The sequence below is a fragment of the Lindgomyces ingoldianus genome, assembly GCF_010093535.1.
Source record: "Lindgomyces ingoldianus strain ATCC 200398 unplaced genomic scaffold BDR25scaffold_24, whole genome shotgun sequence".
Lineage (NCBI taxonomy): Eukaryota > Fungi > Ascomycota > Dothideomycetes > Pleosporales > Lindgomycetaceae > Lindgomyces > Lindgomyces ingoldianus.
Genome location: NW_022985185.1, coordinates 671,663 through 683,351, shown reverse-complemented (window position 1 = coordinate 683,351; position 11,689 = coordinate 671,663). Strand labels below are relative to the sequence as shown.

General features: G+C 31.6%; 1 protein-coding gene across 1 annotated transcript; it reads left to right on the top strand.

Moving 5' to 3' along the window:
* Window positions 1-2,008: 2,008 nt before the first annotated feature.
* On the top strand, window positions 2,009-2,914 carry BDR25DRAFT_290316 (uncharacterized protein). The gene is made up of 3 exons (XM_033688509.1): window positions 2,009-2,211; window positions 2,267-2,589; window positions 2,675-2,914. The coding sequence occupies exons 1-3, from the start codon at window positions 2,093-2,095 to the stop codon at window positions 2,740-2,742; spliced, it is 510 nt and encodes a 169-aa protein (XP_033545404.1). The 5' UTR covers window positions 2,009-2,092; the 3' UTR covers window positions 2,743-2,914.
* Window positions 2,915-11,689: the final 8,775 nt, after the last annotated feature.

The following is an 11,689-nucleotide window of genomic DNA, read 5'->3' as shown; positions in this document are numbered from 1 at the left end:
ACAGATTGTATTACCATTTTAAGAAGTTTATAAAGGGGTTCTAAAGGGGTAGAAGGGCTCTAGCAAGCAGGAGGCCTGCAGAGAGCTTTTAGAGGGGCTTCTAGGGCTCTAATTAGCTAAAAGTTTTATAAGAACGCTTAAATCTCTTTCTAAGAGTTTTAATCTATCTATCTCTAGTCTGTTGTCTTAAAAATACCTATTATAGACTATTTTCTATTGCAGAGTTATCTATCTACGCCTTTTGCCGCCTTATAGGCCTTATCTAGTTAACTAGATCCCTTCATTATTGGTCTTATAAGTTGCAGAAGTTAAAGGCCCTCTACACTGCGTCTCTTGCTTTATCCTGTAATAGTACACTATTTGTAGCTAAAGATTAATCACAGCAGTTTCTAAAAGACTGCAATTACGTTGCGAGGCAATTTTACACTGTTAAAGGTGTAGGCTTATAGCGCAGATATAACGCTTCTAGAGGAGTAGGGTAGGGTAATTTTCCTCTAGCTCTATTAATAGTGTTATAAGTAGACCTATCTACTCTTATTACTAAGAAAAACTAGTTATTTTATAGTTAATTAGACCTTAATCTTGCGTCTCTAGAGACTTATAGTCTCAGCTGTTTTAACTAGAGTACAGTGTACTTTAATTAAATTGTACTACTTGTACAGATTACGTGAGCTGTAACAGTTGCAATACTTACACCTACCTCTCCTCCTCCTGTCGTACGAACGTACACAAAATCTCACCCGTACAGGCCTCAAAATCGCCCAATCGTACAGTACTACGCCTCGTTGGGAGCCCTGCTGAGTACGGTGTACGGTTGGTTTGGGCCGTACGAACGTACAGCGATCTTCTGTCCGTGCGTACGATAGCTGTTGCCCTGAGTGCTGTCCGTAATACAGCGTACAGTTACCTTTTAGGTGTTTTGGAGAGCCCTTGCCGGAGTAGCTACCCTGATGGGCCGATTCAGCTGCTCATATGAGACGTTTTCTGCCTATCTAGATAGTATAGCCCATCAGAATCAGAATAATGCCTATTAAGTGAGGAGCAAGCTCCTGGCTCTTGCTGCTCACGTTACTAGGGAAAATAGTCTTACAGGGAGCTGTCAGGCCCTTGACTCTGCCTCTTCTATAGTATAGCGTATTAATCATTACGACGTACATCAATCGTACAGTACTACCCGTACAGCTCACTTCAAACGGTGCGGTTACTGTTCGTACAGTTGCTTCCCCTCATTACGACCGTACGTACGTACAGGAAATCTCGTCCGTACAGGCCTCAAAATTTCCTAATCGTACAGTACTACGGACTGTTGGGCACGCTGTAACTACCCTCGATTTTCCATCCTAATCCTATTTCTCCACAGCAAAACCCAACCTCTCCCTCCAACGCTCATCTACCCGCCCCTCGAGACCGCATACGGCAATGTATTTACAGTCTCTCACCCTTCTTATACTCTGTGTTCCTCTCCTTACCACTGGCGCTCCAAATCCAAACCATATCGCCCCTCCATCTACTATGATGGAAATTACCTACCCAGCGTGTTTGAATGCATGCGCCGGGGAAATATGCTTCTCTAGCTAAGCCATGGAGGAGTGGTGAGCCAATGCTTCTATAGTTTTAGAGATCTAGGGAATTTCATTGCTGACTTGTCGATGGCATTGTTTCCCATATGAGCAAATCGGGTTAAGGCGTGGGATGTAGAGACCCTGCGGAGTATTTAATGATTATACGTTTGAGTGTGAAGAAGTCGATATTGATCAAAGAGAGAGAGATCTAAGCCAAATGGGCACGTAAAAGCAAGGAGCTTTCAGGAAGGAAATTTAGACGGAACCAGTGCCCTTAATTCCGTAGTATTTCTTACCGAAGGGAGTTGCAAAGAGGAGCATGAAGCAGAAGAGCGGATAAGAAGTACACGTAAACTGACCCTTCATAATATAAATAGCGTCTTGGCGCCGCTAAGGGCTTTGCCCCGCCTCGCCACCGCGGCATCCTCTGCAACAAATATCCAACATTTCGAACTTGAGCACTGGATTTCGCCTTCACTAACCAAGGCCGCCCGCCCAAGGAAACATAGAAAGTATTGTTGTCACTGGCTATGGACGAGACCCTCCCCGATTGCGATGCTATAACAGTGCCAGTTCCCTCTGTCAGCATCACCACAGAGGACCGATTTATCGCACTGTCTAAAACAGACATTACCCACATTGTTATTCAGTAGGCAGGCTTCCAGGTTATTTCAAGTAGGGTCCCTCGCTAAGCTCTCTATAAGGTTGACTGATAGAAGACTTGATTCAATCATGGAGTCAGTTGGGGTGCAGTATGAATTCAATAAACCCTGGCCATTCTGGTTCTTTATCGGCAAGATTGTATCAAAAGCATTCTTCAACAATGATCAGCAATTAGAATGGCTCAACACTGTTCGAATAAGAACTAGGGAGTTTATTGCATTTACAAATGCTGGTAGGAAGGAAACAGACAGCAACCAGAAGCTTCAAGTTATTGAGGTTGATTTTGCAAAGCCTCAGCCAGGTAAAGAGCTTGAGCTTTTTTGGAAGCCAGCGCGAGGACTTATAAGTCAGAAGGTCCAGGAATGTAAGTAGATAATAAAGATATATTTGGTTCCATGATACCCCTTCTATATTGCTATATTTATCACTAATTCTTCTATTCTAAATAGGGCTAGATTTATCAACAAGCTCTAGTAGCTTGGAGCAGAGGGATCAAGAACAATATAAGGCCCAATAGGTGAACAGCAGTTAATGGAAAGGCAAAGTCAATTGAAAAACGCAATAGGGAAGACGTATACGGATGGGTTTGATTGATTGATTAATTTATTCAGTTAGACTACATCCAAGCCACTGGCCTACTGTATGCAGTATCTGTAGATGGGTTAAATATCAGGGTGGAAAGCGCTGGCAATATTGAAAGGGTCTTTTCTTCTTCATAGATCTCTATGTTGGCGTTGAAGGGAAGTGCTTTGAAGGCCTTTTTATTGGTTGTGACCTGTTCTAAATCACAGTTGTTGATCATTTGCGGAGTTTGTGTGACTTGAGCTCGGAGGCCCCTTCGCCCCATTGATTACAAGTCACGAAATATGCACCTTGCTCAGGGCCTGTGAGATACTTCCAGCTATCGAAGCCGCCCCTGGATTTTCAGATTTCAGAAGGGTTGGATCCGTCAAAGAATCATCCGGGGACGAGTACGATGACATGCCTTCACCTGTTTGTCACATCTGCGCAAGCGCCAATCACCTGACCCCATAGCGCTCGAAATTCAACTTCACTTTATCTTCATCTTCATCTGAGCCCAGTCCCGTCGCAACTGTCCCCGGATCGCATACAGCTCCTGATTTTCGCGGCTTTGCTACACTTCAGCGCAATCTTCCAACCCGCAAGGATTGTTTTGATAGCTCACGCACGCGTTCTATTGCATCTCATATCATTCACCTCAGCAATAGAACGCTTTCGCTCACTTATGTAATGGCTAGCAAATCTCTTTTCACTAGCTATGTACCGGAAGCTGCCTTTTGGCTCCAAGTGGAGTAATGCGCTTTCAGGCCCCAGATGCCCCCCGCGACAAGACAGGTTTGCCCGACGCTGACGACTTTTGGAAGCCTGCTGAGTCGTTTGTCCCGAGATTCCGATGCTTCTCTCTCAGGCAGGTGTAAAGGCGAAAGGCTAGTAGCTTTTCTTTTCCTGTATACTAGACAAATAGACTATCTTCCTTACATATCCTTCTCTTTTAATCTTATAATAAGAAAAATAAGTGCGTACAATAAAAAAAATAAAAGAAATAGGCCTTATATAAAGGCGTTGTTAGTCTAGTTAGTCTAGGGCATCTTTGCGCACAGGCTCTAGCTAGTCCACAGATGCTTCTATCTAGACAGAGAGGCAGTTAGTTAGGACTAATAATTAAAAAGCCTAATTTAGTGTTTTCTTTATACATACATTTACTAAGTTGTTTTTACTATTAATTTACTTTATTTTAGTAATTTCTCTTTTCTTGTATAATTTATAGAGTAACATAATGTTAATTATAAGTTACTTTTTACTAGTAGTGCCTAGCTTAATAAGGTAATTATATAGAGACCTTAAATCTATGTAGATTACTACTAAGATTAGTAGCAGTTTAAGTGTTTATATAATTTACTATAAAGTTGTACTAAAAGTAATTACATTATTGAACTTTTTAACTATTTTATATAGTTTACTAGTAAGAACACTTCTAGTTACTCTTTTATACTTAGTAGAATTCTAGTATATAATGTTACCTAGTATTTTAAAGTAGTTGCTTTACTCTATATAGTTTTTATTACTTAATATAATTAAAAATTCTGGCTATAAGCTAAAGTCTTTATTAGTAGTAAATAATTTATTTATAAAGATAAACAGCTTTGCACTATTAAGCTATAATAGTAAAAAAGTAAGACTATACTTACTATTATCTATCTACTATTAAATTTATATATTAAGTATGTTAATGTTATTATATAAAAGGTCTATAGTTTATGCAGTAATAGATAGGTTAAATGCTACCTCTAGTTAACATATAAATATGATATATGCCCTTTTTATATATTACTTAACATATTATTATGCAGCATTCTTATTTTCTATGTTAATTATATAAAAGTAGCTTACTTATTTCTTTTAAGTAAAGACTACTATGTTATGCGTAAGTTTAATCCTTTTACTATTAAACTTAATAAGCTACTTTTTTACTAAAATAGTCTTACTTTTTATGTAAAACTTTGCTTTTTATAGTTTCTTTTTTTCTTTTTACATAAAATCCTTTGTTATAATACTTAAAGTGTTATTTATTTATAAGCTAGTAATACTAAAAGTGTACTTTTCTTTATTAGTAATTAAAAAGTAGAGGTTATATAAAAAAATATGCATGCACAGCTTTTTTTTTATAGTAGTTATAGTATATCTTAAACTAATACAGTTCTAATTTAGCAGCTTTATATAAAAGTTATATAACCTAGAGTATTATATTTAGTAGAAAGCTTTAGTGCATTTTCTTTAGTAGCTTTATGTACAGTGTACGCATAAGCTTATTTATTAATTAGATGTATACTTATGTAATATTATATAGTTTAAAATGCATTTTATATATAGCTTTTAGGCTTACTTTTATAGCTAGAAGTAGTCTCTAGCTTATCTTCTAAATAGTTAGTAACTAAGTAAGAATTTCTTTTTTTATTTAAGTAGCTAGTAAACACTAGGCAGAATTTTTTATATAGTTAGGTTATTTTACCTTTTACTTTTTATATAAAGTAAAGGTTAAAAATCTAACTTTTATGCTTTATTAGGTTATATACTATAACTTTAAAAGTGCTATTAGTAATTAAAGTGTTTATCTTTATATAGTCTAATTTCTTAAATAGTTTTTTAAGTATAGTAATGTTAGATTAAAGCACTGTTTCTAGGCTTCCTGAGATGAATGATGGGTTTGGATATGATGTATGGGATGATGATTTTTTGTATTGATTTATCAATCCTTTTTCTGCTCTACTCGTGTTGCTCGGCTTTTTGTTTTGCCGATCCGAGTCTCTCGCGCACTTGCTCTATGCGCGACCAGCTTGCAACATGCTGCAATTTGCTGTAAAATGCTGCAAAATGCTGCAAAAATGCTGCAAAATGCTGTAAAATGCTGCAAAATGCTGCAACATACTGTTCGAGCTTATTGCTCGTACTATGTAGCAGCTTTCGTCAAGCGTTCCTCCTGTCTTGACAGTAGGTGCGCATATCTAACAAGTAATTACACTATCTATATAAAGCTTAATAAATAAGGCCTAATTATTATTATTTTTAGGTTAAAAATACTTAGTCTAAACTTTATGTAGGTTTCTTTTACCTTTTACTTTTTTTAGTATCTATATCTTCTTTCTACACTAGTGCAGCATTGCTATTCTAAAAGGCTTAGTCTATAGTAGGCTCTAGTTCTGCCTTTATAACATTCTTATAAAGTTATTTTTTCTTCTTTTTTATAAAAGATTTCTTTATATAGGGGTTAGTTTATCTAGGTTATCTATTATAAGTAATGTAACGGCGCAGGCAAGACAATGGGTCCGAATGCGGTATGAATCCACTCAGAGGCATATGGGAGTGCGTGGGGACTCAGAGACCTGGGAATACCAATGACACCTATAGGCCTTGTACGTAGGATATCAGAAAACTACCGAGCTAGCTACGGGGGCGAGGTGCGACTAAATACATGAGGGAATAGGGGTAACAGCAGGGGTCGGGGCCAGGTCGGGGTCGGGGCCGATACGGGGGCCTTCCGGGCCATCCGAGATGGAACGATTCATGAGGATCGTTACAAGTAAGTTATCTTTTTTTTCTCTTTATAGTACAGTTTAACCTGTGTATATTAGAGCTTTAGTAGGCTATTCTCTTTTTTAATAATAACATCTTTTTTTTTAATGCTTTTAATTTTATATAGGCTAGTCTAGCCTTTCTTCTCTTTTTATACTATAATCTTTAAGCTAAAAAAGAAGTTAAAAACTTTATATGTTATAAAGCTATTATAAGTGTTAATTATATAATTAATGTTTACTTTTATATAGTTTTTTTAAAGTATCTTTATTACCTTTTATACTGCGCTTGCTTATATAATAATGTTTAGTAATAGTAAAAAGTCTAAGTTAATTCTTAGGTATGCTCTAAAAACTAGCAGCGTAGGTACTAGACTATGTAGGCTAGCTGTGTTATTTAAAGCCTTAACTACTATCTATAAAATAGCTTTATTATCTATATATCTATATTAATAATATATAAGATATCTTTATTATTAATTTATATAACATTAATAATAACTTTATAGTTAAAGTAAGTATTATTTTTAATTATAAACTTAAATTTTTATAAGGCCTAGTTATATAATTAGTAAAAGTAGTAAAACTTCTTAATTTCTTCTAACACTACAGTATTAATGTTGTAGCTAGCGCTAGTTAGCATCTTCTAAAGTTTCTTTATATAGAGGTGTCTAAATTAGTAGTAGAGGCAGTAAAGTTTTAATTTAGTAAAAAAAGACATAGATTCTTCTTTACTAATATTAAAAAAAAAAGTGTTTTTATTTTTATATATAATAACATTTAAAATGTTATTAAAGTATACTCTAAGTTAGTTAGCATCTACTAGTAATAGCAGAAATAGTGTTAAAGTCTTTAGAATATAGTATATAACTAGACTAATTAGGTTCTAAATTTATATAGTACTAATTAATTTTTTTAGTGTTTAGCTTTTAAAGCTAATATTTATTTAGCTAAGTATCTAATTAATTTCTATATATAAGTTCTTTTATATATACACCTTAAGTTAAAACTTACTAATAGTAGAGATTTTTACTACACTTATGTCTTATAGTTTACTTTAGTATACTATATAGTATTAGTTATTAAGGATAAACTGCTTAGCATACTTTTTAGGTTTAATGCTGTAGATGTTTTTTTCTGTTACATAGTATAAATAAGCAGCAGAGGTAAAGTAGTTAACAGCTTTCTTAGCATTTTTACTTTTTTATTTTATTTTTTTTATATTATGTAAATTATTTTCTTTTTTAAAGTAACCTTTAAAGTTTTAAATATATAAGGTAATAGCTTTATATAATAAAGTCTTATTATAAAATTTTTTTTATAAGGCAACATACTAGTTCTTTACTTATGTATAGTTATTATAAGAGTAGTTTAATAACTAACATTTTTTCTTATAGTAAATAAAGCACTTCTTTATCTATATATAGTTGTCTCTAGATTATAGCCTAAACTTAGATAAAAATCTTCTACATTATTCTTTTTTATATAAAGAGAAGCTTCTTTTTTGTTGTGTAGACTTTTGTTATGCAAAGTTATATTAGCAGTCTATATAGTATACATTAGGCAGTTTCTAGAAGTATTAGTTTACTTTTTAGTTTATAGTAACTTAAAGTAATGCTTATAAGTTACTAAATAAAGCTTTATATAAAAGCTTAATAGTAAATATAGTATGTTCTAGTTCTAGTTATTCTTAACAAGCTTATATAATAGTAGTGTGTAGTAGAACATTTTTTTAAAATTTTATTTTTAGTACTTTTTATGTAAGTGTAAGCTTATTAATTATTATTTTAAAAACTTTATAATGTACTTTATAGGCAAGTTGCTTACACACCTAAGTTGCTTACTTTTGCTAAGACTCTACTACACTACTTTTTCTACACTAATGCATTTCTAATAACACTACTTAGACATGTTAAAGAAATATTAGATGCAGCTTATGCTTTAAGCTTTTAAATAAAATATAACACTTTTTAAGCAACGCGCTGTAGCTATTTATAAGGTTTTTTAAAAAATAATAAGTAACTAACACACTAGACAACCTTTTTAAGCTAATTATATAGCTAACTTATAGAAGCTAGATAATAATAAGAAGTAGGTAATTATTTAGCACATACTTAAGCTAGATGCGCAAGGATTTCCTCTCTAGCTAGTAGCTGTAGCTGTCACGGTATCCTCCCCGGATCCCAGACATAACTGTATTAGACGCGTACTAGAGTATTATTAGTGCACGTCTAACACAAACACAACATAACATAGACATAAACTTAAGCACAAACTGCCTTAACACTAACTAAACCTAGAACAGGCTTAATTTATACCTAAAGCGCTTAGACTTTTAAGCTAAGTATTTAACTACTAATTTCCTTCTAAACCTTTTTATTTCTTACATAATGTCTTATACCTACTATAATACCTTATGTAGTAATTAAACTAGACCTCTATAAAGCTCTATAACCTTACTTGTGTATAATTATAACATTACATTATGTTAAAACTTTAGCTAAAAATAGCCTCTAAATTTAATCTAATAAACTTAGTACTTATATAACTTTAAGCTATTAAAGTAAGCTAAAAAGCTTTTTAAAAAGCACTTACTTTATAAAAAAGCTACTACATTATAAGCTTTAAAGCTTTTTAAAAAGACTTTAAAAAACAGCTTTACATTATTAAGTAGTCTATTTCTGCCTTAACTTCTATTATAGTAGTAAGAACTAAGAACTTACTAGCCTTAAAGCCTACCTAAAAGTCTAAAAATAGCTTAACTTTCTTCTACTTAACACTACTTACAACTTATAACTTTTTTAACTTAGTAATAAAATCTAACTAACTTTCTAATCCCCTACTATTTAATAGAAAATAAAAAGACCTACTTTTCTTTCTATGTAAGCTCTAATATAAACTTAAAGAAAACATAGACTAATTCCCCTCTAAACACTTTTAGTTACTATATGCCTACTTTTAACTTAACTATAACATAACAGCCTTAATTAACTTACTAATAAATAAGAATATTATTAACCTAGGTTAATTTATAGTGTTCCTGTAAGTAACTTATAAAGACTTAAATAAAAAGTTAACAGCCTTAAGTTACCTAAACACTTTATAATAAAAAAAAAAAAGCTTTACTTTACACTTTACTAAGTTCTACTAACTTACATCTAATATAAGCCTAAATAAGATAGGTTTAATTATAGCCTTATATAACTCCCTCTTAACTAAACTGTAACACGCTATAGTAGAAGAACCCCTTCTAAATAACTTTAATGCGTATGTGAACCTAATTACTACCTATAATAATAACATAAGGTTTCTCCTTATACAAGCCCTAATACGCCCCTAAACTAGCGCAGTTATAAATAAAAACCTTAACATAATAAAAATTAATTTAAATTATGCTTTAGTTAGTTTTAAAAAGTATAAAAATTATAAAAAAAAAGTTAATGCTTTAAGTGTAGTAAGCATAGTTATATTTTTTAAAACTACTTTATTCCTTTTTTTTAAGTTTATATAAGTAGCGCTGCTAGTACTTATTAAAAATCCTTACTATTTTAATCTTATTTCTGTAAAGGCTTTAACTTATATTTAAGCTCTAATTTTTTTTGCTACTCTTAATATAGCTGCAGCTATAGCAGTAAAAGCCTGCAAAAAGGCTTATCCTAGGGCTAAGTTACCCTTTAGGACTAATTTAACACTAGATCTTTGCTAACTTATAGGCTAAGTCCCCTACTAATAACTAGAAGTACTAAGTTAATATTTTTATATATTTATAATAAGAAACTATATTAGCTTTAATATAAGCTTTTATTAACTTAGAAGTAAACAGCATAGGTTATATTAATAAAGAACTAGCGTGTAAACTAAATCTTTAATTAATACTACTTACTTAAATAATTTACCTAACTAGATTTAATAGAAAACAACTTAAAAAAGTTCTATCTTTTATACTATAACTATTATAATTACCTACTAACACTATAAGAAGCAGATTAAGCTCTATGTAATAAACATAAGACATTATAACTTAATCTTAGAACAACTATAGCTGTATTAGCATAAAGTTACTTTTAATTACTAAGAGTAAGTTCTAAACTTTAACTCTTTTTAATGCTAAGATATATACTTACACTTACACTTAAATAACACTTAAATAGCACTTAATATAAAAAGTCTCTAGACTTACTTTTTAATAACTTAAAAAAAAACTACTTAAGTAAAGCTAATAAGCTAGGCCTCTTACTAAGATAAGCTACATAAAATAATTTAATAACTACTTAAACTTAAAAAAAAAAAAGCTTTTAAAAAACCTCTACCTACCTAATTTAAACATAAACTAAGACTTAAACAGTAGATAGACATCTGCTACATAGAACCTACCTTATTTATAACCCTAGCTTAATAACTAGATTATAAAATCTACGCAGTTATAATTTCTAATATAGACTAAGCTTTAGCTTTCTAAAAACACACTAACTTAAAAATAATAGTCCTTTAAAACTACTATAACTTATTATATGTCTTTTTTTAAAATAAGTTTAATAAGCTTTTAATATAACATCTATATAATTACTAGATAACTCTTAAGTCTAGTAAACAACCTAGTTATAGGCTACTATATAAGATGTTACTAAACAAATTAAAAGTGCTTTAAAAATACCTTAATAAAAACCTAAAAAAAGGGTTTATTTAAGCTAGCTTTTTACTAGTAGTGTTACCTATACTATTTATAAAGAAACTTAGGAGTAGGCTTTAATTCTATGTTAACTACTAAAGACTAAATACTATTACTATTAAGAACTAATACTTAATTCTTTTTTTACAAGAAACCTTAAGCTAACTAAGTAAAGTAAAGTATTTTATAAAGTTAGATATTATTACTGCCTTTAATAAGCTAAGAATAGTAAAGAGTAATAAGTAGCTAATAGCATTTTAGACCTAATATAGACTATTTAAGTACCTAGTAATGCTCTTTAGCTTAGCTAACACACCTAGTACTTTTTAACATTTTATAAACAACTTACTCTAACCCTACCTAGACATGTTCTACACTATGTATATTAATAATATTCTAATCTATAGTAATAGCCTTTTAGAGCACAAACAGCATGTACGCTTAGTGCTAAAGGCTATAGAAGAAGTAGGTCTGTAACTTAACATAAATAAATGCATGTTCTACTAATTAAAAGTTACATATTTAGAATATATAATCTCTACAGATAGCATTTAAATAGACCCTGTTAAGGTTTAGACTATGCTAGATTAGTAATACTTAAAAAATATAAAAGATGTTTAAGCTTTTATAAAATTTACTAACTTTTACTAATAATTTATTAATAACTTTTTATAGCTAGTAAGCTTTATAATTACACTTACTAA